Source organism: Liolophura sinensis, chromosome 4, assembly GCF_032854445.1.
Source record: "Liolophura sinensis isolate JHLJ2023 chromosome 4, CUHK_Ljap_v2, whole genome shotgun sequence".
Classification (NCBI taxonomy): domain Eukaryota; kingdom Metazoa; phylum Mollusca; class Polyplacophora; order Chitonida; family Chitonidae; genus Liolophura; species Liolophura sinensis.
Genome location: NC_088298.1, coordinates 10,230,222 through 10,255,539, shown reverse-complemented (window position 1 = coordinate 10,255,539; position 25,318 = coordinate 10,230,222). Strand labels below are relative to the sequence as shown.

Here is a 25,318-nt window from a genome sequence, read left to right as displayed (position 1 = left end):
AAAGAGGTAGGACTACCACTAAACACTGCTCCACAACCTCATTAACACGTTTGTTTGTTTTTTTTTACTAACTTTTGTGCTTACAGTAGCAAAACTGGTCGAACGAAACAAGCCATTGAGGAGGGAGCTCCAGCACTACTGAAAAAAAAGTTTCACTTTAACCTTCAAAAAAGAAGTTATCCTAGTTTTAAGCAAATTAGAAGTGTTCAAAGAAAATATCCAAATCTGCTGGAAGGCAGAACTGAAGCCCAGATCAAGTCCAACTTAACCACATTATGACAAAGTACATGTAAGACAACATTTGAAAACGCAGCTTGGGACAGATTTTTGTGATGCGTGTTGTCTCAGAATGGTCTATTGATAAAGTGCCTGTTGTTCAAGTGTGACACCCTTGTAAGTGGTCTATATGCCTATAGTTTTGATAACATGTTAAATATACAATTATTTTTTTTAATGTTCCAGTTCAGTATTCACGAGATTTACAGGTATATGTGCCATATATATTGGTTGACATTTCTGCATATGCATATTATACATGTTAGCAGTCTGTGACTTGAGGTCAGTGTTATGTGTTGAATGGCAGGATTTGTAATGTTAACACCTGTATCTGTTACTGAGTGTGCTTGCTGAGGTCAGTACCTCAAGTTAGTGTAGGGTTTGTGAGATAAATAGCTGCAAATGAGACTGTAGAATCTGAGGTTAACAGTAGTATGCGATATGCTCCATGAATGAGGTTAGCACATGTATCTGTTACTGAGTGTGCTTGCTGTGGTCAGTAGCTGCACAAGTTAGTGTAGTGTAGACGAGCAGCTGCAAATGCGGCACTGCTAGGCACTCCTTCAGCAGTGTTGTACGCCTTGCCCATGTATCGATATGACGATTTGTGTCGCAGAGTTACCGTGTTATCTCTTCAAAGAATTTTCATACACAGCTCAAACATAACCTCAAGATAAACTGACGACAGGCCGCATATCACTGAATATCTACGACCACGATGGCGTCTATTTTTAGCCTTTTGAAGATCGTTCCGGTAAATGCTGGGACCAGTGGCGCCATCTGTGTTGCCAAGTTGTGACAAAAAGGTATTTACTTTCCGGCTTAAAAGCTTAATTAATCCTGTTAGCGCAGATATGTATGTAGAATAACGTCGGCAGAACAGAAAACATCAGTATGTTAATGCTTTTGACGACAGAATATGCTATGTAAGGCGGAAACATTAGCGGTTCACATCTTATTTTATGTAACGAAAACTGATCTCTTAGTAATTCCCATATGTTTGCGAATAGCTTTCCTCGTCAGTTCTGAGTGCACCACTCCTTACAACGGTAAGGTTTACCTATTGGATGTGGTCACTTTTTCACTGTGCGACATTTTCACACGCACTTACATCAGTGTATATCTGTCCTACATGCCAATGGTTCGAAGCGTAGTACATGTCGAGTTAATTCCTTAAGCGGGGCCTCAATATTTAGGTTTGAGAGGTTGATACCACAGATGAACGAAAACTGATCTCTTAGTAATTCCCATATGTTTGTGAATAGCTTTCTTCGTCAGTTCACATTGCATCACTCCTTACAACGGTAACGTTTACCTGTTGGATGTGGTCACTTTTTCACTGTGCGACATTTTCACACGCACTTACATAAGTGTATGTCTGTCTTACATGCCAATGGTTTGAAGCGTAGTACATGTCGAATAGATTCCTTAAGTGGGGACTCAATATTTAGGTTTGAGAGGTTGATACCTCAGATGTAGGAACTGCACCTCCTGTGCACAGTGTTCAACAGATGACGATCATACATAATGCAGTCAAATCTTGCATATGTTTGACTACTGCCATATGGGGACATGTATGTACACGTTACATATATTTAAAACGGCATACTACAGACTTCTAACGAGCAGTAGACTCATGTTAGTATTTATTACTTCGCTTGTTAGATTTTATTACTCGGCGTTTTGACAATGTTCTAGATAAAATCTATACTTTGAGCATAGTATTTGAGGTGCGGGACAATATGGCCGATATCGGTGCCTATTGCAATGGAGATAAACATGGCATTTTCAGGCCTTGAAATATAAGGAGCGCGATCGCGCTCGCGCTCCTACGCGTACCTAAACTCATTTTGGGGAGCTCTATAAATCGCACGCCAGCCGTCGTGACAGGGGAGGTAACTTTAGGCAAACTCTTCTGTGTTGAAGGTGACAATCGTTGCCTCTGCAAGGCGAAAGGGAACGGCATGTGTACTGGTTAAGTGCACCGTACAGAACGTTCACGCTCTAGTCTTCAACAGCAGCCCTCGACATAAGGATAATTATGGTGATCGAGAAATCGATCCCCCGACCTAACGTTCAGGTGATCGGACATTTGATCTCCCCCAAATTCTTTGGTAACCGATCGATCCCCTGTATCGATTACGTAGGTTTCGAGAACCAAAATTGTTCCTTGTAATATACAGGTATGCCGTGAAGTTCATGTACACAATGATATATATGTATGCTCTGCATTATTTAATTTTGTTAGAGGGCTTCCCGTCTGTTTTCAGAAGTAACTAGTCCCAGTCTCGCTGCAGTCGCTGGTACGCCGTCCATGAAACCCACTGGCAATCGCAGCGAAGTCCGAGTGGTGGGTTTAACTGGCGAATTGATTGGAGCAATGTCTATGGTGTTTGACGTACTGATCGTGTAAAAAATGAAGAATTTATCATTGTCACTACTGATCACATTATTGTTGTATTTGTATTAGAAATAAACGTACCCAGTACTCCAAGCAGGTAATGAAATAATACAAATCTCCAGCACGTTCCCGCGCAAAGCTGACTGCTGCGAGAGGGTCACACGGGGTGGGTAAGTTTTGAAGTTGCGTAAAGAAATGTCTTTCGAAAAGTAATGATACAACTTGTAAATGTTGCTTGAATATTCTCAATTCACTATTTCTACAAAACATGACGTGTCCCGATTGCTGCTACCACAGAAAATCAGCGGAACCAAGCATTAAATAATAATGACATTAGTTCGAGTCGAAAACCCCCTACGCTAGCATGCTTTTGGACTCGCCCACACTTCCAGTCAATCAGTTACAGGCGGGGACTGCCACGGTGAAATTTAACCACTCAAAATTGAAAGTTTCGTATTCCTAACTTGTTATGCGATCTGTCTAAAGCAGACTTATGACTACCAGCCTGCGGTATATACGCATAAGTTATAGAACGTAATTATTGAATTTAAATACAAGGATTGATTGATGCATGTAGATCATGGCGATGTCTACAAACATTTCACTCACGCCATGTGGATTCGCAGTCAGTATTTTGGCAAGATAGGAGGTGAAGGAGAACATTGACTTTTCTACAATGAGGATAAATATGCATGACATATCTACCTGGCGTATCCGTTGCTATACCTATTTTTGCAAAAACTATTTTTCAAATGACTCATATCGGCCGGAGTTTTCGTTACTTCGCGTTGTTACCGTTTGGAGTTGTAATTGTATGTTAACATACCACGAAAGAACCAATGCTGGCGCAAGTCTTTGAAAAATAGCCTTCTGTACGTTTGTCTTTAATACAGGCGCAGTTGAATATGTAACAAAACCACACAATCATACTTAAATGGTTTTAATGTAAAAGACATAACATATAAGACGTTATTGCATTGAAATGCCAGGTCCCCCGAGGTGTATGTCATCACACACACGACTTCGTTACAAACGTTATATATATATATATTATATGCATGTATTTAAGTTTGCGATAAAAGGTAAAAAAATGAGTTTAAATAAGTAATCAATGTGCAAGAATGATACGACGTCCACACACATTATCATATATATTATACATGTATGTTGTAGAAATATTTTAGTTCAAAGCAAAACGTTAAAAATTCAAAACCAAATAAACGAGATCTGCACAAAAGTCATTCTTTCCTGTTGAAGTAATAACGTGTTGACGTGAAAAGTTCAGCCATGATTATGTAACAGTCAATCAACAAAGTCAGTGCAAGGCAAAGAACTAAATTTAATGGCACCTAGCTAAAGTTTTACACTTTTATGTAGGCGATCTTGTTTTTAATCACTCAGAATCTCCTCTTCGAATTTCATCGGCATTTCCACTGATTCGACATCGCTTATTTCTGAATCATCAGACACACTGTCTGCGTCACTATCAGTTTCTGAAATATACAGATGACTGTCATCCTCTAACAGAGGATTTCGGCTGGATGAGAATGGAGTGGGCATTATGGCTGGTCCAGGCTCGCTAGAACCTCCAGATTTGGCGACTTGCTTCGCCTTTCCACTTTTTCTTCTTGGTGTTGACAGATACTGTGACACTGCTCTATCCACCAGGCTTGTTTCATACTCGCTGTCCAGTTTTTCGAGCGATGGCAGGCTTATCCTGAGTACAAGCAGGTCATCCAGTGTACCCTTGCTCATGGACGTTCTGGCATCTGTCAAGGTCCGGCCGCAAACACTGAAACCGCGTTCCACCGTTGCAGAACTCCAAGCAAAACAAAGGCACAATTCTATCAGCAGTAGGATGTTGGGATACTTAGAGACATAATGCTGAAAGACTGTTTTCCACAGCTGCAAGGGGTTGCGGAATTTTCTGTACTTCGCAGCAACAACGGCCTTCAGCTGTCTGAACTCCGATTGGGCCTTTTTCATGTCGTACTCATGATACCCCAGCGGCTCTTGAAAATGCTCACTCAGCTCCTGGATTTTGTCAAGACCAAATGTCTTTTCTTCGAAGTCCCAGCATCTGTGGTCAGCTATTTGAACAGATGCATAGATTTCTTGTTCAGAGAGGAAAGGAGCAAATCTCGCATCAATAGCTTCAGATATTGCTGGGATCAGAGTCTCTTTAACTCTCCGGACATTTGCTTTTCCTTGGCGCACAAACTTGATGTCGTAGTCCTGTTTCACAATAGTGCAGTATTTTTCGACCTGTCTCTTTTGTTTTTCGTTTAGTTTTTCCTTGAAGGCAAGCGTCGCTGGCAAGTTTGTTGCTTTGGCCGATAGTTTCACACTGTCACTCTCGGCTGTCCCTTCCGTATCGAACGGCAAGTCTTCTTCAGTTGCCGTCAATTCACGAAGGTTGGTTTTTGCCTCTGAAATCGATTCAATGACGTCTGTTATTAGTGACGTTGGGGTTTGCAGGACGTATGACATTTGAGCTGTGACCCTCAGGACTTGCATGTAGAAGTTAAGACTGCTGAGATAGGAGTATGACAAGAACTTTCGTAGGTATCCACGGAGTTTTGCTACCGTTTCTGTCTTGCACGCGCCTGGTGTTTCTATCATATTTTCACAATACAAGCAGAGGGGCAAAAAGTTAATCACCATGGCCTTGCATGCCCTGTACTTGTGATTTTGAAATCTCGTCCCGTGCGCCTTCGTGAAAGCGACGCAAGTAACGCCCAATGCGATTGCTGTCGCTGTGAATATTCGTTTGGCTTTGCCACTGTTTCTGAAGTGATAATACATTTGTGTCATGATTTCGTCCACTTCTTCGAACGATTTGTCAGAGGCAAAGGCATCTTTAATGGCCAACTCCAGACGATGGTTTGAACAATGTACCACGAGCAGCCACTCTCGTTCAGCCTTCAGTTGGGTACATGCGCCATTATATTTCCCCATGTTTACACTGGCGCCGTCAGTGCAGATGCTCACCATCAGTTTGTCATGCCTTTCCTTCGGTACCTCACAGGAATCCAAAAATGCCTGATCGTAGGCCTGCTTTAAACTTCGAGCATCTTCCCCTCCGATCTCGGCCATATCCTGGCACTTTACAAGGAGCTCTACAGTGCATCCGTTCACTGCAATTTTTGCATAGATTAGCTCCTTTTCTGAACCCGTCTTCCTGGCCTGGGAGCCGTCCATAAGGCCCGAGAAGAAGTTGGAGCGGAGCAGCATTTTTGCAATGTCCTGTCGGAGTATTGCGGCCATTATAGAAACGAACTGGCGACAACATTTGTCAGTGTCTTTTCCGCTTAACAGTTTGATTCCATTCTTGCGCTGTAGCGTAACAAGACTACGAAAGTCAGAAAACGGCCTTTCATGCCGGACAATGCAAAGGGCGGTGTTGAATAGGTGCCTATATGCTGTGCTTGAAGTTTGGTCGATAAGAATATCAATGCGGCGTTGACCAGATCCACTGGGAGGCCTTAAACAAAAGGGAGAGAAAATCATTTAGAAACTCGAGCTTAAACATTACAAATTATAATCTATATACGATGAACAACACATGCACACCAGTGTAACTATATGCATACGGCACCTATATTTTAAATATTTTCGTGATTATATTTAACAAGTTATTATTATATTCTACATTATTACACCAGTGTGTATCATTTTCCTATACAGTTACATTTATTTTAAACTTTAAATTTAATGTCTTTAAATGGTACGTACCCTGCCTGTGGAGCACTGCTCGTTGATGCCACGGGTGATTTGCCAAATCTTTGCTTGGCCCAGTCATGCAGTCCACCAGGTTTGATATGACGAGATAAGTTTCCTCGGTGGACGCACTCAACACCGTCTGCCAGGTTCACAATGCCATTAAACGCTGCACCTTTCACATTTCGCCTTGCCGCCTCTGCCCTGATAGCTGCCAAGTTGTCCGCACATATTTTGCACTGCAGTTTAGTGATATTACCATCACTGTCAGTTGCCAAAACTCTGAACTCTTCCTTGAAAGGCCACTTTTCGAAGGTTTTTTGATGGACAGTCTCTGGCTTTTTGGTAGCCATCAAAACATATTTATACACAAATAACGATTAAAATCTAAGCAATATTCGTCAGCTCCTCAAAAGATTCTGCTCGACGTAGCGCCAATATTCCGCTCTGGACTGTGACAAACATCTACAGCGCGGCGCCTCTGTCAATATTCTAATTAGCAGTTAAAACGATTGGCTATTATTTCTGGCGACCGTTGACCCAACGGTGGAATGCCATGGACTTTAACCTTGTTTTGATTACCTTGTTTTGCGATCGAGTAAACGGACACATGTACACATATATTGCATTCTATTAATACATACATGTACATTGTCTTTCCAGCAGAACCGATATCAATAGAATAAGAGATGGACAGATATGAATATGAAGACAAAAACTTAGCTGGCATTGTTTTAATCGCCTGAAAGAGACGCGGCACCAGATTTCTAGACAGCAGCAGAACAAGGGACCTTTGAGTTTAGGTTTGCAAGCCAATTCAAGCAAAATAATCCATGCAATGCATTTTAAGATTGGCCTTGTGATATATGATACAAGTACGTATTCTCTTCAAAGTTTTCATTGACAGTTATGAAATTCCTAGATCGAAGTACAACAGACGCGTATTGGAACAACCTCACCACCCCTTTAGTTTCCAATAATTGGAATCGTCCAGATCACAGCATATGCATGCCTGTCAGTGTTGTTGGACCCTAAACTTCTGGTTGGTAAAGATACATGGGTATCAGTGAACGTTAAACTACACCTTCTGTGCGCCGCGCTTGGACAGTGACCCAATTAACTGTTTTATTTTTGTGATGACCAAATGTCTTTTGCGTCCTGACCCACGGCTCATAGCGCATGCATGCATTTCCCTTCGCGCCGCACTGCGACAAGCTCCCCTTTGACTGAGCGGTTGCATTTTCGGCAGCGGCAGACACTACGTACACGTTCACTCCTAATCTGCCGAAATTATTTATCGGTCCCCTGTGGCTTTTATGGTAACCGACGTTTCGGGCCCCCTTTTTTCGAATGAGGTGATCGACACGTGATCGGTCGGTTCGATCTCCTCTTATGTCGAGGGCTGCAACAGGATGTCTTCCGTGAAGCTAAAAACCTTCCTTGCATGGCCAACAGGAAATGTGATAGGCTACAAAACGAGTAGCGAGGATGGACTGACGCAAGTGACTGAGGTGTGGTGCAAAACCTGCGCTGCTCACGAGGCGCAGTTGGTACCCACGCTCCGTGGAAGAGCTGTCGCTGACTTCATGAAGTATACAACGGGAACCAGCTTTATTACAAAACACACCGTCATGCGGCACCTTGAATCTAAAGTGCATCATATGGGTGTCGAACTTGAAAAGTTGGCTGAGACTGCTTTAGGTCAGGCACTGAAGACTGGTCAGAAACGCCTCGGAGATGAAACTTATCAGAGTGAGAATAACCAGAGACCGGGCCCGGTGGCTTCTAAGACTACTGTCACTAGTACACAGCCGAAAATTGACACTTCAATCAACAATGCAGCAAAAGATGCCTACAGGTGATTAATTTTTAATTTTAAAAATTTTTTTTTATTTATTTATTTTTTTTTTAAACACAGGCATGCAGTTTTCAATGTTGCTCAGCCCTCAAATGGCTCCATGTGTATAATTTATAAAACAAACTGCATGTATTGTACATTGTCTGTTTATGAAAGCATTGAGTATTCAATGATACAGGTTATTTATCTGTCATGTGAAAATTAATGAGGTGTTCACTGGTTAATCATCATTCTTTATTTCTTTTTCAGAAAGCTGATTAGAACTGCTTACTTGTTAGCAGCCAGAGGACAACCAATGTCATCATTCCGAACAAGTGTGGAAATACAGAAAGCTAATGGTGTTCAGCTAATTTCTGGTAAATTACTGATTTTTTTTTTTTATTTACTTTGATTCGAGTAGGTTTGCAGATGGTGTTGTGCGTTACAAAACTTTTATCCCATCTTATGTCTGTTTGGTAAATTGTGCAGCAGATAATAAAATTTTGAAATCTTAATCATGAACTTCTATTTTCAATAAATCAGGCAAATAGTGTGATGTTGAAATTGTGTAATATTTAGAACATGTTGCACATAAAGTGCCATGATACAGAGTGTGTTATCAAATATAACTTTCTGTTCGTCAGGTGCAGACTCTGGAAAGAGAGCGACTAAGCTTGTCAACATCATTGCCTCTACAGTACAAACAACAGTTAAGGAAGTCATCCTGCAATCAAGCTACTTCTCTATGCTTTCAGATGGATCACAAGCCAGGAAAACAAACTCTGAAAAAGAGTTGGTTATGGTGCGGGTGGTCAGGGATGGCGTACCTGTATACCACTGTGTAGGACTCGAGAACATCTCGGACTATGGCGATGCAACTGCGCATAATGTAAAGTGTTCCCTAGACAATGCCTTTCAGAACAAATTGAAAGTCCCTGATGGACATTACAAAAACATGCTGATCTGTGCCACAGCTGATGGAGCTTCGGTAAATACCGGTACATACAATGGTGTCTTGACGCAGTTAAAGGAGGAACGGCCATGGCTTGTTACCATGCACTGTGTGTCCCATCGCGTGGAACTTGCTATAAAGGACTCAATATGTAAACAGCCCCAGTTTGAAGCAGTGAAGGACTTTATGGTTGATTTGTTTTATTACACAAAGCGTTCAGGCAAGTTCGTACACCACTTGCAGGCAACAGCGGAGGCACTCGGTGCAAAGATGTACAAGTTTCCAAAAGTCCATGGTACACGCTTTGTGAACCACCAAAGACATGGAGTGGACGTGCTTCTACACAACTGGATAATTCTGTTAGAAACAATTGAAAACACTCTGGCATCACAAAAAAAACAGGACGCCAAACTTCTGGGATACAGGAGGAAGTTGAAAAACTTCACCTTTCTTTCTCACTGTTGTGTGTATCAGGCTGTTCTGGAGAAAGTTGCCTCACTGTCACTGCAGTTTGAAAAGGGTAGTCTGCAAGTATTTGAAATAGAGCCAGAGATCAAGAGGACTCTTCGGGAGCTCAGAGACCTACAAGGGCAAAATCCAGATGATTTTCTAAAGCAATCTGGTTTTACCCTTCATGAGAACAAAATAACTTGTCCTGTTTTAAAGGACGGACACAAAAGAAAGAAACCAGAAAACAGAGAGACTGTAGTTCTGTCCTTGAATGAAATGACACACACTGATGGAGCTAGCGACAGTGTGAACTTGCTAAAGGCTTATGCACTTCCAGCCGTGGCTACGTGTCTGAGTCAACGCTTCGAGTCCTTTCAAAGTGACCTCTTTCAACACTGCCATTGGATGGACCCGGCCAACTGGGCTTCCGAAGAAGATGAACTGAGAGAAATTCATCACCTTGTAACTCACTTTGAAGTGCCCTTACAAGCTCGAAACTTTGAAAAAAAACACATCTGGTCTGAATGGAAACACTTGAAAGAAACTGTAGAAACGTTCTATAGAAAGGTAGAAGCCCTGGCAATGTGGAAAAAGATGATCACCTACAGAAGAGATCGCTTCCCAAATATTCTCTTGATTGTTGAGCTGGTTATGTGCCTTGGTATGAGCAACAGCGTGGTGGAGGGGGGCTTTTCCCACTTGACAAGAATGCTGCCAGACACTCGACTGTCAATGAATCATGATACCATGGAAAACCTCTTGCTAATAAAACTGAATGACTTGGTCTTCAGTCAGTCAGAAAAATCACAAGTTATTGAACGTTCACTGGAAAAATTCATGGAGAAAAGGCGTAAAAGCAAGGTTGATTGTGATACTGAGACAGAAATCCAAGGCTCTGAGACTCACTCCGTTGTGAACTTACCTGGGAGTGTTGTTCATTTATCAGACTCTGACTCTTCTTCTGAGTACATGGACTGTGATATAGAGTCATAGAATGAACAATGAACATTGATTCATATCCATCCAAGCTGGTGAACAGTGAACATTGATTCATGTCATTCATTTGTTTTGTGATTTGCTGTTTCAAAATTAAAATGCTGACTTATTGTCCATGTATTTGGTCGAGTTTACTTAAAATAAGAATTATAAAATTGCACCAAAATCAGTCTGAGACCGGATTCCATACCATAATATTAAGTTACAGTAGAACTTGGATATATCAAACCTCATGGGGCCAGTGTTTTCCGTCTGTTATACTGTGAAGTATGTCATATGTACATTTTTGTAGTATCAGTACAGAAATTTAGGCATTTTATTACCTTGGGGCCAAATCTTTGGTACAAAATTAAAGGAGGATCCAGTTTCATTTAGGCAAGGCTGGTATCATACAGTTATATAGGCAAGTATATGCAACTTCTAATATAGTTGTTGCAATTTTACTGTGATTGGTCTATATTTTCAAGTAAATAAAGTTGATCAAATTTTGCATTAAGTACAAGATCTTAAAATTTTGTTGAAACTTAGCCATGCAGGCAGTATCAAAGTTTCCATTCAATTTGAAACTGATCAATTGTTAGAATTATTACACATTTTTTCTCAGAACCATATTGATTCCTATACCCCTTCCCTGTCGAGACATCAATATTTAAACTATGACTATAATAGGAGTTCACCATCAATGACTTAATTTAACCCAACACTGCAAATTACAATTAATCCTGAAGAAAAAACGAACACAAAACACATGCTTTCAGCAGCTAATTACATCTTTATTGGGCAACAATGATGACTTCTCATATCTTTTGGAATTATATGCTGTTATTTTTTTTATTATTATTATTTTTTTTCACAGCATTCAATGACACTTCTGACTTGTGCTGTCTTCTGGTATTGAATTTACCCTCATTAAGACACCTGTTATCCACCCATGATCATGCAGGCCCTCAGTAAAATAGTCCAGGTCAAAGCCATTTAACTTACCAAAACTATGGCAGCCATGTTTATATAGATTTTCAGTTTTTGTATATTTTATGAAATAGCTCTCCTAAAGTAATTTAGGAGGACTATTTCCAGGAGAGCTTTTCACACTCCTTGCTGAATTAAGGAGGACTGAAAATAGCACTCCTGGGATTTTCAAACGACGAGGCCTGCATTTTAGGGAAAGTAAAGCTTATTTAAAGGGCGGTGGGATAGAGTGGGTGTGAAACTAGACCAGCCTGTCATATGTACATGACTTGAGCTAAACGCATTTGTTTTTTGTATAGTGCTACTAGTATATTTAAGCCTTATCACTGTGTAAGGCCGTATATACGGTAATCCAAGGTGAATGTGGCTTGCCTGAATTCTTGGTATTATTTTTATTTTATTTTTGTTAATACTTTTGTGAAGATGTGATTCCAAGTATGTTCATGCACAGCTCAAACACAACCTCAAGATAAACTGACGACAGGCCGGATATCACTTAATATCTACGACCAGGATGGCGTAACAGCTCTATGTCAGTGAAGCAATTAACTGGTCGAGAAAATACAAATAAAAAGACAAGATACTAGTACTTTATTTTCCAGTTATTATGTTGTATTAAGGTATGTATGTCATTTCCGTAACGGCTATGTCATTGCCGTAACAAAGTAAAGCATTACGGGAATGACCGTTACGGTAGTGACATTTTGGGTTACTTTGCGGCCTGGGGCAAAATCAGACAACACGAGGTGAGCACATGCCCTTCGTATTTGAAGAAGAACCCATGAGTAACAGGATGATTATGATATTTATCATATGTTTTGTATAACACCAAGCCTAATACTTGTACGGTAATGACATCTAGAAAGCATACGCTCGCAAACTTAGTACTTACCGATGAAAACTGTGTCCTTTAAAACGTACCTGGTGAGTCATTAGACATTTTTCTGAATCTGCGGGGGCTCAATAGTTATAATGACGTTGAAGACCTCTTCAGGAAGGGATGCAACTCTGTGTGTTACTACGTTTGTTTGACGTTACGGAAATGACGGTATTTTAAGGGACATTCGTAACCATGTAAAAATTATACATTTAGTTAACCGTCATCTATCTTTTAACTGGTAATTCATTAACTACACATACTAATGTGTAAATAAGGATTTATTTTTGGTTCTTGGGGCATATAAATTCCACTGTGTTGGGGTAGAACTGGTGGTAATTATAATTGTGCTGCTTTCTTGATTGAACTTTAATTGATTACATACATTCATCAAAGTGGCCTATCTATCTAAAAGACATCTCTTAGTTAAGAATTATCGAAATATATTAATTTTATGGAGCTCTTGATGATGGGGACATGAAGTTTTGAGAAAAAAATGGAATGACCCATGTACACGACTTAAGCTTAAGACATTTTTCTTTTTTTTGTATGATTACTTGAATAATCTAGGCCTTATCACTATAGAAGACCATATATACCGTAATCCAGGGTGAATGTGACTTGCCTGTATTCTCAGTAGGATTTTTTATTTTTTATTTTTTGTTAACCCTCTAGTGCCCAGAGTGCCATATATGGCACATGTTGTTTTGCCTACTCCAAGGGAGGTAAATGATCATTGACTATGGTTATCAGTTTAGATTGTTGTTCCCCTTTAATTTCCATAGCTCTTCAGCATGGGAGATACATTGGGCATCTCATTTTTGCATAGTTCCTGTTTCCTGCAAAATATCACAACAAGCCATCTCATGTGTTTCTGAACTTTCCAATTTCAATCCGATCCAATCACTATCCTAGGTGAGTATAATGTTTCTCGCAAGTGTGTCAACTATTTAATAAAGGGTGAATTTTAGTCATGATATGATTATTTTATTACATTTATCTAAATTTCTTGCAGAATTTTGACATTGAAAATAGATGTGCCAAATATGGCACATTGGCGAAGGGGGCTTTTTTTGCGTGCCATATCTGGCACACTGGGTATTAATTAACCCGTTTACTGGTGATTTTTTTCCAGTCGCCTAGTACCATTCGGTGAATTATTTTGCGGAAATACTTAAAAATACGACAATGCACAAACAGTTCGCCCAGAAATGAAATGAAATGACACTATTATTTCTGTATCCAGTGTTTATTAATCATTACTATGATTACAACAAATGCTTCCAGAGGTGCAACAGTCATGAATTTGCTACAGGTTTGTCATATTACTGGCCCTATTTGTGGTATTTTTCAAAGCACTGATTGCGACACAGCCCAACTCCACAGTCCTTACACCACGTACCAATTCTGCTTCCTTGGTAACCTAAACCAGATTGTCTAGATTTGGCACAAACTGCACATTTCCTTCTTTTGCCATCTGGTATTTTACTGATGAAATGCCTGGCTGACTTTCTTGCCAGTGGATCACCAATACTTGGCATGCCTACCTTCCTGTGTGGCTCCTCATACCCACCAATAAGTCCCTCTACAACTGATATGGTAAATTTCAAGTGTGTCATAGGAATTCCTTGTATGTTGGAATTTTCCTTGTACAAGATGTAGGCATTTGTAAGGGTTCTATCAAGCAAGTGAAACACAATCTTTCTCCAACATTTTCTACTTCTTAGTTCACAAGAATATTGATCTGTCATCTGGTCAGATTTATCAACACCACCTATACCGGCATTGTAGTCAATAACGACATTGGGTACAGTCTTCTTTACCTTGTTATGATTTTCTTTTTCAACTGTTCCAGCATTTGAAATAGTAGATAAAAGCCTGACCTGTTTTCTGTCCATCCAATTTACTGCCAAAATCTGTCCTTTGCGTTGGCAAACCATATCACCTTTATGTTTCAAAGTTTTCTTTATAGGGTCAGGCAGTCCCACACGGTTTGACCTGACAGTACCAGTCACATATATCTGTTTATCCAGCATATGTTCACACAGTGGAAGGCTTGTGTAGTAATTATCCACTACAAGATGGTGATGTTTTCCACCATGATTTTCCAACAACCTATCACACACATCGAATGGCTGACCATGATTTGAAACTTTCATATTGGCAACATGATATATGGTTTCATACACATAACCACTGTTAGAATCTGCAAGGGAATACTCTTTGGGTCCCCATTGGTGGTGTTTTTTTTATGTGAATGTAATTGACCAGTGTGTGCCTGCCCTTGAATCCAACAATTGATTCATCAATAGAAATAACAGGGCCCAAATCATACTCCCTTGCCCATGACTCATTGAGAAAATTCAATATTGGTCGAAATTTATACTGAGGGTCATAGTCTCGATCTCCGCGTCTTGGTTCATTTTCACTATCAGAGCAATGCATGAAGCGAAGAATATTCTCAAATGTCTGAAGTGTCATGACACGCCTGAACACTGGATTGTCCTGTGAAAAATTAGTTGAATTCCAGTACTCCGCAATGCTGTGCTTACGAACAAGTCCCATGTTGAAGTACAGTCCAACAAAAGCACGCAGTTGTGATACATCCATTGAATTCCATTTGTGATACCGTGAATGCTCCTGAAGCACACCAGCTTTTCCCAAACTAAAGCTGTAGTATTTGTTAGTCTCATCAACAATGAAATCCCAAAGTGACTGTCCATCAGGCTGGGAGCATTGGAAAAATCTGTCAAAATAGTCAACTGGTGGTGTGTCCTGTGGCGGGTTCCATACTTGTCCTCTGTGTGACACAAAGTCATTCACGTTTGGAGGCTGGTCTTGTTGCAAGTTTCGAACAGTTTGCCAAATATCATAATCCACTGAATCATTGGAGCGATCACCATTGTCAGCAACCCCAAGACCTGCATCCCCATGCCCGTGGTCAGTTTGTTCAACCACATCACAGCTGTCAGAATTTCCCATATGCAAAACGTTACGGTTACTTCCGGGTTCACTATCGTCCGGTTCAGACGACGAATCTGAATCCTCATAGCGAAATTCACTCACATCCATGTCACTGCCAGAGTCGTGGCTGTCAGAAGAATCATCAGGATCGTCTAAAAAGCTCACAACTTGCCTGACATCGTATAAGCGTACCCGTTTTCGCACTGACCGGCGTGGTGTTGGACCTGGCGCCGCCATTTTGAAATCGCAACCTACAAACTCGCCAACTTCTGGCTAAAACGGTCTCTGATTTGCTCCAAAGTGTTGCGTCAGCTCGGCACAGTGTCTATGCACTACATGGCGCAGAGATAAAACTTGGCCCTGTATGGAGTTTGTTCCCAGAATGCATTCAAATCACTATGGCAGGAAACGACAATAATGTCGCTCTACCAGTAAGCCTGGGGCGACAAAAATGTCGCTTTACATTTGATGGATATCTTTGAATTTTAATCCCATTTTGATGAAAATTCACTTCCTATATGAATTTTTCGCTGCGATTTCAAATTTGAATCGAAAAATCGGCATGGGCGAGCGTAAATGGGTTCATTTGCATAAATTTGCATATCAATATGCTCCTACAATTACGTAATATTTACACAGGAATCAGACACCTTGAAGGCAATGAAGTAAAATGAAAACAAATCTATGCAGGAGTCAACCAATCATTTGATAGACATGTGAACCTCAGAGACAGAGAATAGGGCTCGCGTAATTAACCAAGATGGCGGACAAAAATCCAATATGGCCGACAAAATCCAATATGGCCGCCAAATTTCAAATCACTTGACGATGAACTTTTTATGCTTTGTTATATATCAAATGAAAGCTTATTTCATACACATTGCAAAAACAAATACACCAAAGGTTGATTTTAACATCCAAAACCAAAAAAACTACCTGACAAGTCTTTTGACCGTGGGTGCAGGATGTGGCGCAAGTCTCCTAAAGATAAACTGCATACGGTATAATAATGATTGTTAACTCATGTAGGCCTCTTTAAAATCAAGATACAGTTGGTCAATCTGCTTGACATTGTCAACAGACCAAAGTCTAATGTTTTTGGGTTCACACTTTACTTCAGCAAATGCAAACACTCTCGGAACTGGTTTTCCATCACTAGGGTCTGGGGGCTCAGGCCAAATAAAACTGTCCCCTCGACGGTGAAGAAAACGGACAGTCATCATGCCATCATCAACAGAATCTACAAAAGTAGGATACCATTCTGTATCAAATGCAACAGCAACATAAGAACCAGAAGCAAACTGTAAACATGGTAACGGTTCTGGAACTCGAGGTTTCTTAGCAGCATTACCGTTAACTGGAACTTGATGCCTGCGTTTTCGCGACGCGTTTTTTTGCTGATCGATGTTCACGTGGTCTGGTACATGTAGATGAAATTCAATGTCCACATTCTCACAGATCAACAAAATAAGATTTCGACTAAGTTCATCAATGGTAAGTTTCTTCTTGTTCACTGTAAATTTTCCTAGGTTCTTATTTGATGTTTTACTCCGGTTTATCCTGTAAGTGATCTGATCTCTGACTGCCTGCATCCTTTTCATTTTCCCCTGTATCTGTTTCATCTTCTCTTTCAGCTCTTCCTCTGTCCTCCAGATACCACCATTCACACTGATTCGCACTCTGAGTTGTTCTTCTCGCCACATTTGCTTCCGTTCCTTTTCTTCTTTCTGAAGCTTTTTCTCTCTCATCAGTTCTAACTTCTTTCTTCTAATGTCTCTGTATCGGTCTCTGTCAGCTTTCTTTCTTACAGGGGCTCTTCTACGGGCAATTTGAAAATATTTCCTCTTCTTTTCCAGGCTCAACTTCTTAAGATAAACAGATGTTTTGTTTCGCTGGAAACATGATAGGGCTGCCTTTGCAATCGTGCTTTTTTGTGGTGCATGCTGAACACACCTGTCAAGATCAGCAAATGCGGACTCTGATACTACATTTGTCAATGGAGCAGATTTTGTCTCCTGCCACAGTTTGTCAGATGGTTGATGAAGGAATCCAGCCAGATGATCTGCAAGCTGCCGTTTACACAGAGAAGCCAAATTAGCACATGTGAGTTCTAGGACAGATTTAGTATGTTTCTGTAGAAGTGGTGTTCCAGGTTCAAATAAACTATTGTAAACGTCATCTTTCTGAAGTAATTCTTCGCTGAAAACTGTTTTCCCATTCATCATAGGCGTGGAATCATTGGAGCACTCATCCAGGAAGTTGGTTACCTCTTTCCAGATTTGATTGGTGTCCAGAATGTGCATTCCTTCCTCATTTAACTTTCGCCACAAAGGGCCAGTAATCATTTTGTCTATAATGCCCAGAGCTCTGCATCCAGCAAGGTTGTGGTCTACTTGAATTTGTTCGAGGATGCATTTTGAAAGAAAGTTCAGTTTATCATTCGAGTCTGATATGTAACCCCCTCTCAAAAACTCTACAATATCTTGCCTGTGAAAATATGTGGCAGCAGCATCATGAAAAAGAATATTGAAGCGGTTACCTAGAAAGGGAACTAACTTAACAACCTTTTTCAAGCCTTCCATGTGAACAGCAAACTCCTCCCCATATCCAGACTTTTGGTCAGATTGCCTCTCAGGTCCAGTTGTCAAAGCCTTGCACACTTGATATATCAAATCATATGACCAAGAATTGTTTGTATTGAACCCTGGCCCAAGGTCCTCTCGTGGAATGTTTCTATCTTGGTATAGTTTGAGCGCTTTCTTTGCTTCCGTGGCCATGTTAACAATTACATGGAGACCGCAGAACAAACTGTTCATGTTGACAAGGTCGGTCTTTTCTTCTTCTGTTATATCAGCAGATGAAATAATTTCAGGCAGCATTTGGGATCGCCAATCTTCAAGTGATTTTACGATTTTTTTGTTTACAATATGCCGATCAGTCATTATATTATTCAGTGCAAAAAGTAGTTTTGCCTCCAGTAGTGATTTCTCCTCTGTTGTTGAAGCTACATTTTCAGCTAGATGGGACAGTCAGTTTCAGAGCATCAAGAACGGATTCCGTGTTGCCACTCACCATTTCCACGATATCAAGAAAAACAGGATTTTCTGACTGAACAGAGACTTGGACGCCTGCATATTCTCGTCCCTTCTTTTTAGTGTTGTCTGTATGCAGTGTACTGTCCTCATGTGAAAGGATAACATCCAGAGCTTGCTGTTCTGATAATATCTGTGCTTCAACTTGTAAAAGTGATGCTGTGCTTCTGCTAGGAAGTCTTCCGACTGTTGTATTTGTCAAATTGCCAAGGACTGATCGAACAACAGACTCGCATCTTCCAACACTGACACCCATGGACAATAAATCTATGTAGCATTGGCGAATGTTGTCATCATATCTATTCCCAGAAAATGTTTCCAGTTGTGTCGTTTTGTCTACAAGATCTTCAATTTGCTCTTTCAATGTTTCATTTTCTGTTTCTAACTCTTCAATCTTAGCCAAAGAGAGTGCATCTGGTCGTAATCCATCTTCTTTAAGTTTGATACATCTGTTGTAGTAATGAGAAGCTTGCTTTTGTGCATTCAGTTTTTTTCTCTCTGCTGTGTTCAGGCTTTCCTTCAAATTCATATTTTCACGATTCAGTTCAACATTAATGGCAGACAGTTTTTCAATATGTTTGTCTCTGGTTGCAATTCGTTTGTTAACATTCCTGGTTGAGAAAGATGATCGAAGTTCACTCAGTTGTTGTTTCAGTTTCTTATGCTGTTTTGCCATTTTAGTGAGTTCAAATAGTCGTTGGTTTTGTTTGTAAACTGTGTGCTCTAAAACACAATTCTTGTTATAAGCACTCTTTAAAGTATCAGATAATTCTTTTAATTTCTGTTTCAGGTCTTGATACAGTTCAACAACATCATTTTCTGTGTCACTGTGATCCGATGTCTGTCCAGCTGCCTGCTCAACAACCTGCACAGAAACAGGGGGACGGTACTGCTCCTCTAAAAAAATGGCCGATAACTTTTTCCTCTTGCGAAGGAAGAGCCTATTACACTGGCTAATCAATGAAGTGGTATCAACATCCTCTGGAGATAGTCCCAGCATTTCGATAACCCACTTGTGTAAATATTTCCAGGATAACTGTCGTACACGTATGAATGATCTCAAGGAGAGGATATGTCCGATAGTTGGAGTGCACCTTGGCAGTGAGCCGTTTAGTAGCTGATCTTCAGAAAAGCCAGCAACCTTCACATCAGATGGGTATATTGATGAAATAATTTCTGTTTGACTGTCCGGATGACTGTTCAGATATTTTTTCACTTTTCGAGTAAGGTTACTGATTTTGTTAGGCAGTTCAATTGTGGAGTCAAAAAGTTTTAATAAAGGGGGCAAATTGTTCTGAATGTTGATTCCTCTTGTCTCCAGCCTCAGTAATGCTTTGGTATACAGTCCGTAGGTTATTGGAACATCTATCTTGTTAGCCAGGTCGGGTGGTAGCTGAGGGCCTTCCTGCATATGCTCGAAATATTCACCCAGGAGAGTATCTAAAACAGAAATAAAATATATTAAGAAGTACATGTTTTTGTAATTTATTCAATACACATTTATTAAGTAAAGATTGTTGGTTTACATTATGTTTCTATACTGTGATGAGCCTGAGGCGATCTCAATTGAGCAGAAACCTTGGCAAGGGTAAATGGCTACGAACCCGTAACAAGTTTACTTTTATGTATGCCATCCACTGCCAAATAAGTAATAGTTCGACAGCGCACAACGAGGGTTATCACAGGATAGACGGCGAGCGAAGCGAGTCGATCTATTCTGTGATGACCCCAGCCACACCCAGCGATACGGATAATCCAATCAGTTTCTCTTTTGCACGTGCTGTCTAGACAGGGCGTGACCTGCAGTTATGTCACAAGGTTGAATAAGTGTAATTTGCACACATCGCAAGATAGATAGCAGTAGTACTGGACAGCCATTGGTCGAGCGATGAGTGTTGCGGTCTAAATATGGGGAAGTAGTTCAGAACTATTTTTTCTGCCAGTGGTTTACCCCAAGGATCATGGGGGCATAACAAGTCCCAACGGTGTCATGTAGAATAAGGGAAATAATTATGTTCCTTAGAATATGGCGCAAGTTACTTGAGAGACCTTTTGGTGAATAAATGTATATGCGCATACCAATATCTGAAACTGAGTCACACAGCTCTTCTTCATCTGCCATGATTCAGGCCACTATGAGGTAGGTTATCTGTGTGAAAACTAGAACAAAAAATAAACAATTTAATGGTACAGAAGAAAAAAGGTTTAAACAACCTGACACCCTCTCATAACATGACCAATAACTTAGGTATGAACACACTATAAACTCCTTAATTTCATTCCTTGAATCTATTCGCATGTCGATCGTAACCAGTCAATCGTCAAGCATAACCACGCCCAATGTTAAACAAACACTGGGCACACCGAGGAAGGCTATGAAGAAGTTATCAATAAGTTTTATTTTGAACTGAAAACATTGCCGATCGGACAGTACAGATAACATGGTGTTGTTGTTGTTTTAGCCGAAGCTACTGGGAACGGGGTGTTTTGGCCAAGCATTTTGATTTACAAATTCAGAACGAGGCCAACGTTAATGTAGGCGGTTAGGAACAAGGTGATAAGAATTAAACCGAGACTGTAACAAATGGCTGCCACGGAAAAACACCGAAGCAAAAATCGGAAAATTACACATGAGCCAAGAAGAAAAAAAGTCGAAAATTGCCAGTTTACAGCCACATTGATGATGGGACTTACCTCTCATCGCCACCAATTCCAGAATCCGGCGTCTGCTGTTGTTGCGGACCCATCGGAAGGCCATATTCGCCTTTTGGCGCCCATGCCCTCACGTGTTTGACGAACTGGCAGGTATCACGATAAACTACGAGATCCCAACTTTTTAACCAAAGCATTTTAAGACGGATATTTCCATTGGGTCATGTGCGAATAGCGCATTGAAAACGTAAACACGTTAAAAAAATGGCGCCGTCTCGTTGACTACACGCCGATCGTCAGGCCATTACGAGAGCTATTTCTCCGTGGTACACGCTGATAAGCGATTTTTTATTTGTCAGCTACCATTCACAAACACAAGATATTTATAAAGGTACACCAAAACGTAAACACAAACTGAAATAAATGTATTACACTCTCATTAACAGTCAAATGAAAAGGCCGTGGTATTGGGGTTTTGTAGGCAATTCGTATGGCGGATGCCTGAGAAGCTGAACTCCCTACTTTAATGGGATGTTACTCGCATCGCGGTACATAAATTCATGTCTTGGATATGATGGAACATGATTCAAAACGTCTAGAAACAAAGCATACTCTCTGAACTGTAGAGTGTCTTAACTGTAGAGTCACAAAGTTATACGGCGATTTGTTACAGAAGTGTCATCCCTGAATCTGTCAATAATGACTTCAACATCTTGGTCTGTCAGATTTTGACCGTTCAGACAAATTCTAAGAAGTTTATCCAATGTGTTTGGAAGCATGCTGGCACGCAGAGGAGTGCAAAGAAGGTTCATTAATGAAAAACCTCTCTCCACTTCCGCAGTTGACGATGGTATTATTGATGCCAGATTGAGTAATATCATTAAGTTGGGGAATAGCTCTTCACATGTCCCAAGTTGTTTTATAGACTTGAACAACTGGGCACTTGTCAATCTGTTCTTATCGATAAATGTTGTAATTTGTAACTCAATATCCAGAGCCTTCTTTGCTGTTAACTCATCCCTTAAATGGGCTGCTTTCTCCAAAATGTCATTATCAGCAGCATTCACAGCAACTTTGACAGCTCTGCAAAACTCTTCCAGTTCGAGTTTTTGATCCACTGTGCTGTTAGAGACTAATATAGGGCCCGCAGCTGTATGCTCCCCGTCATGTACATCTATCACTGTGTTGCCATAAAATGTAAATAACGTGTCCAGTTGTGCAGAAGCAGGGTGAACATCCTTGTCAGAAACGACACCTTTAGCAAAGTCACCGGGGTTTAAACTTTGGAAAGCACACAGAACAGGATCTGGAACATCAAAGGCAGAATTTACCTCCTCAACAAATTCCTGTATAAAAGGCACAGCTGTTTCCTTCCAGAAAATTTTGACAATGTCTGCCGGTGTGTCTTCATCAACTGGTTGGCCTTGTCTGCCTCTGGTTCAGCGGACATTCACTGAGCGTTCCTGTGTTAGAAGAGTGTAATCTTTGGACTTCGCTGAAAAGACTCCACTGACCATAGTAGATGGATCATCCTTGAAAACCTGAACCTGTTCAAATGAAGTTAGCTTTCACACATGGCAGTGAAGAAAACTGAACTTGGCGGCCTTGTAGGTACTTGCAAAACTTATTTGTTAATGAAAGCAAATCGGCCATAAACAGGATGAAGAGTACCATTTCTGGTCTACACAGCTGGTCACGTACTCTCTTGATCTCAGGATCATGATTAGCGTGGTAAACTGTGTCCAGAGTATCCAAAAGCATAGTAGGAGGTCTGCTGTACGTCTACAAGCTTGTCCATGAGTAAGCCATCTCGTAGTGCAGGCCTTGATGATCTAATAAAACAAATAGAACAAATTGCAAAAACTAGTCAGTTTTTGTATTCCATTACCCCCATGAATGGTATTAAAGTGAGCGATGCAGTATTTAATTTTGTATTGACTGTTTCTGTAGGATTTAAATGAAAGTATAAATAGTCAACAGGGACCAAGGAAGGTCATTGAATATAGTTGTACTACATGTAACACCTGTGGTACATAATTGACAGTTGGGAATACTTCTTTTCACATCTGTATAAGTAATAAACTACATGTATAATATACATGGACAAATGAGTTATTTGCATCTTGTCTTTTCTTGTTTAATTATGTAAATACACAACACTGGTGAGGTCGAGTTAACCTGCCAATAATTGATCCATAATAAATTAAATAATAAGATTTTTTCGGCTTTATGGGTATGATTGCACAGACTAAAATGAAATTAATTGTATTGTTTAAATATTTTAGACATAAACTGTTGGGATGGAATCCTATGTCATGATATTTGTTTTGGAAAATTTGAATTTTAATTCATAAAGTTTTGAGTACAGCAATTTTAAATTTACCTTAAGAGTTTTGCTTCCCTCAATACTCTGGGCTTCTTCTAAAACTGCTTTATTGTTGGTGGAGAATTTGAATTTTTTCCACACAGTAATCAACAGGCTGTCCATTTCAGATAGCAAGGCATTTGATTTCATCATGTGAACAAGCACAAGGGCTAACTTATGGGACCGACATGGCTGGTACTTGCACATAGGATGGGAGTGTCTCAAAAGTCTCTGAAGTCCACCTCTCTCACCTGACATAGTATTTGTGGTGTCCAGACCAGCAAAAAATATTTTAGTGCAGTCTATACCTCTGTCACGAAGAGCCTCTGTGATAGCTTGGTGTAACGCTTTTGCAGTTTTAGAAGCACCCATTTTGACCTGACACAGAAATTTTTCTTCTACAGTATGCGCAAGTGGATGCATGAATTTGACATAAATGCTTAACATTTCATTTCCAGACTCAGACGTGCTTTCATCTGCCTCCAGGGTAAGATATGAAACCGATTTTAGAGTTGTAATCAACTCCTCCTCAAGATAGCTGTCTATGTGCTTTATGAAATTGTCAACAGTTGTCTTTGACAGATATGTTGCATTCTGTTTCATTAGAGCGAAATGTTGCTGGAGGTCAGGATGTTCCAACTCGTCTCCAATAAATCTGACAAAATCTTCATAATTTTCTCTGGCTGCCCATCTTTTTCGGATCAAAAACAGGAGGGATTTTAACAGGTGGCGGAGAAGTTTGCGGTTCCGTGTGTGATCTGTTTTTTTGCTGACAGTCACCCCTTCTTGCACCTAAAATATATATAAAATAAACATGCTTGTAAAGTTATAAAATCGTGATCTGCAAATGACATATTTAAGAGACGAGTCAAGTTATTTTTATTAAATGGGTCCCCCTGACTTCAAATATGAAAAATGCACTTATACATGACTGGATTCAAGCCAAGATGAAAATACTGGAAAAGTTTACAGAAGAAGTTTATTTTACATATGTTTACCTTCTAAACTGAATGAATGAACCCATGCACGCTTAGGGTTTAATGTCACACCTCACAATTTAAGAGTCACATGACAACAAGTTTGACGTCAACATGATCTACTGAAGCCAATACTATGTACTACAATATTTTTAAATAAATTATTTAACCAACGAGTGGTCTGTACTATGAATATGTGCCGAGTAAGCAGAGAATAATCACTAACCTGAGTCCCGTATTCCGCCTTTGCCGGTAGCTTTCCATTTTTTTACCATTTGAAGCACATGGACGTTTTTTCCTTGTGGCGTTTGGATTTCTGATGATTCTTTAAGTTTGTATTCCATTTGTCATCCTTAACAAGATTATGTGGTCGTTTTGACCACGCTTTAACCTTTTCCGAACCCAGCGAAACGGCTTTGCAGACAACACAGTACGCCCCGTCGCCATATCGATACTCCAGCCACGGGAATTTTCTGGAAAATGTGGCAAGTTTATCCCTGAAATGTTCACGTTTTCAACGGAGTCTTCTGGCAAACCATGGCAGCCTGATGTTCCCTCTCCCACGTCCGTAGTAGGCATATCATTCAAGCTTGATTCCGTAGTGTCCGCAGCTCTCAGCCGTGGGAATAGGCCTATTTTCATTGGTTTCACTTTCATCCATGTCCGACAGACCCGTTCCTGAGGGGTTTACCGGTGCAAAATAAGATGCGATTGACCGGCCCTGTCTTTGCAGCATTCCTTTGCACAGCTGATAATTGCCTGTCGGCAGTTACGTATGTTTTTGATAGCT

At 40.4% G+C, this 25,318-nt stretch overlaps 4 protein-coding genes across 5 annotated transcripts; 1 reads left to right on the top strand and 3 right to left on the bottom strand.

Annotated features, from left to right (window-relative positions):
- Window positions 1–4,066: 4,066 nt before the first annotated feature.
- LOC135464403 (zinc finger protein 862-like) lies at window positions 4,067–6,750 on the bottom strand. The gene is made up of 2 exons (XM_064741831.1): window positions 6,413–6,750; window positions 4,067–6,161 (listed from the first exon to the last, which is right to left on the bottom strand). Exons 1-2 carry the CDS (start codon window positions 6,748–6,750, stop codon window positions 4,067–4,069), a joined length of 2,433 nt encoding a protein of 810 aa, XP_064597901.1.
- A 1,645-nt stretch (window positions 6,751–8,395) lies between these two features.
- LOC135464402 (zinc finger protein 862-like) lies at window positions 8,396–10,629 on the top strand. The gene is made up of 2 exons (XM_064741830.1): window positions 8,396–8,611; window positions 8,879–10,629. The coding sequence occupies exons 1-2, from the start codon at window positions 8,551–8,553 to the stop codon at window positions 10,627–10,629; spliced, it is 1,812 nt and encodes a 603-aa protein (XP_064597900.1). The 5' UTR covers window positions 8,396–8,550.
- Window positions 10,630–13,812: 3,183 nt separating this feature from the next.
- On the bottom strand, window positions 13,813–14,637 carry LOC135464831 (piggyBac transposable element-derived protein 4-like). The gene has a single exon (XM_064742400.1). It carries the CDS (start codon window positions 14,635–14,637, stop codon window positions 13,813–13,815), a length of 825 nt encoding a protein of 274 aa, XP_064598470.1.
- Window positions 14,638–17,507: 2,870 nt separating this feature from the next.
- LOC135464606 (uncharacterized) lies at window positions 17,508–21,327 on the bottom strand. 2 transcript variants are annotated; one of them, XM_064742051.1, is made up of 3 exons: window positions 21,229–21,327; window positions 20,614–20,694; window positions 17,508–19,974 (listed from the first exon to the last, which is right to left on the bottom strand). In XM_064742051.1, the coding sequence occupies exons 2-3, from the start codon at window positions 20,654–20,656 to the stop codon at window positions 18,455–18,457; spliced, it is 1,563 nt and encodes a 520-aa protein (XP_064598121.1). In that variant the 5' UTR covers window positions 20,657–20,694; window positions 21,229–21,327; the 3' UTR covers window positions 17,508–18,454. The 2 variants fall into 2 exon arrangements, with proteins under 2 accessions (XP_064598121.1, XP_064598120.1); XM_064742050.1 differs by lacking the exon at window positions 21,229–21,327 and having other exon boundaries at window positions 20,614–20,751.
- Window positions 21,328–25,318: the final 3,991 nt, after the last annotated feature.

Excerpts from the sequence above, each read along its gene's own strand:
- LOC135464403 (XM_064741831.1), bottom strand. The coding sequence starts at position 6,750 with ATGGCTACCAAAAAGCCAGAGACTGTCCATCAAAAAACCTTCGAAAAG. Across the intron at positions 6,162-6,412 it reads AGCAGTGCTCCACAGGCAGG|GCCTCCCAGTGGATCTGGTC; the intron begins GTACGTACCATT and ends CTTTTGTTTAAG.
- LOC135464402 (XM_064741830.1), top strand. The coding sequence starts at position 8,551 with ATGTCATCATTCCGAACAAGTGTGGAAATACAGAAAGCTAATGGTGTT. Across the intron at positions 8,612-8,878 it reads TGGTGTTCAGCTAATTTCTG|GTGCAGACTCTGGAAAGAGA; the intron begins GTAAATTACTGA and ends TCTGTTCGTCAG.
- LOC135464831 (XM_064742400.1), bottom strand. The coding sequence starts at position 14,637 with ATGAAAGTTTCAAATCATGGTCAGCCATTCGATGTGTGTGATAGGTTG.
- LOC135464606 (XM_064742051.1), bottom strand. The coding sequence starts at position 20,656 with ATGGCAGATGAAGAAGAGCTGTGTGACTCAGTTTCAGATATTG. Across the intron at positions 19,975-20,613 it reads TGACTCAGTTTCAGATATTG|ATACTCTCCTGGGTGAATAT; the intron begins GTATGCGCATAT and ends TTTCTGTTTTAG.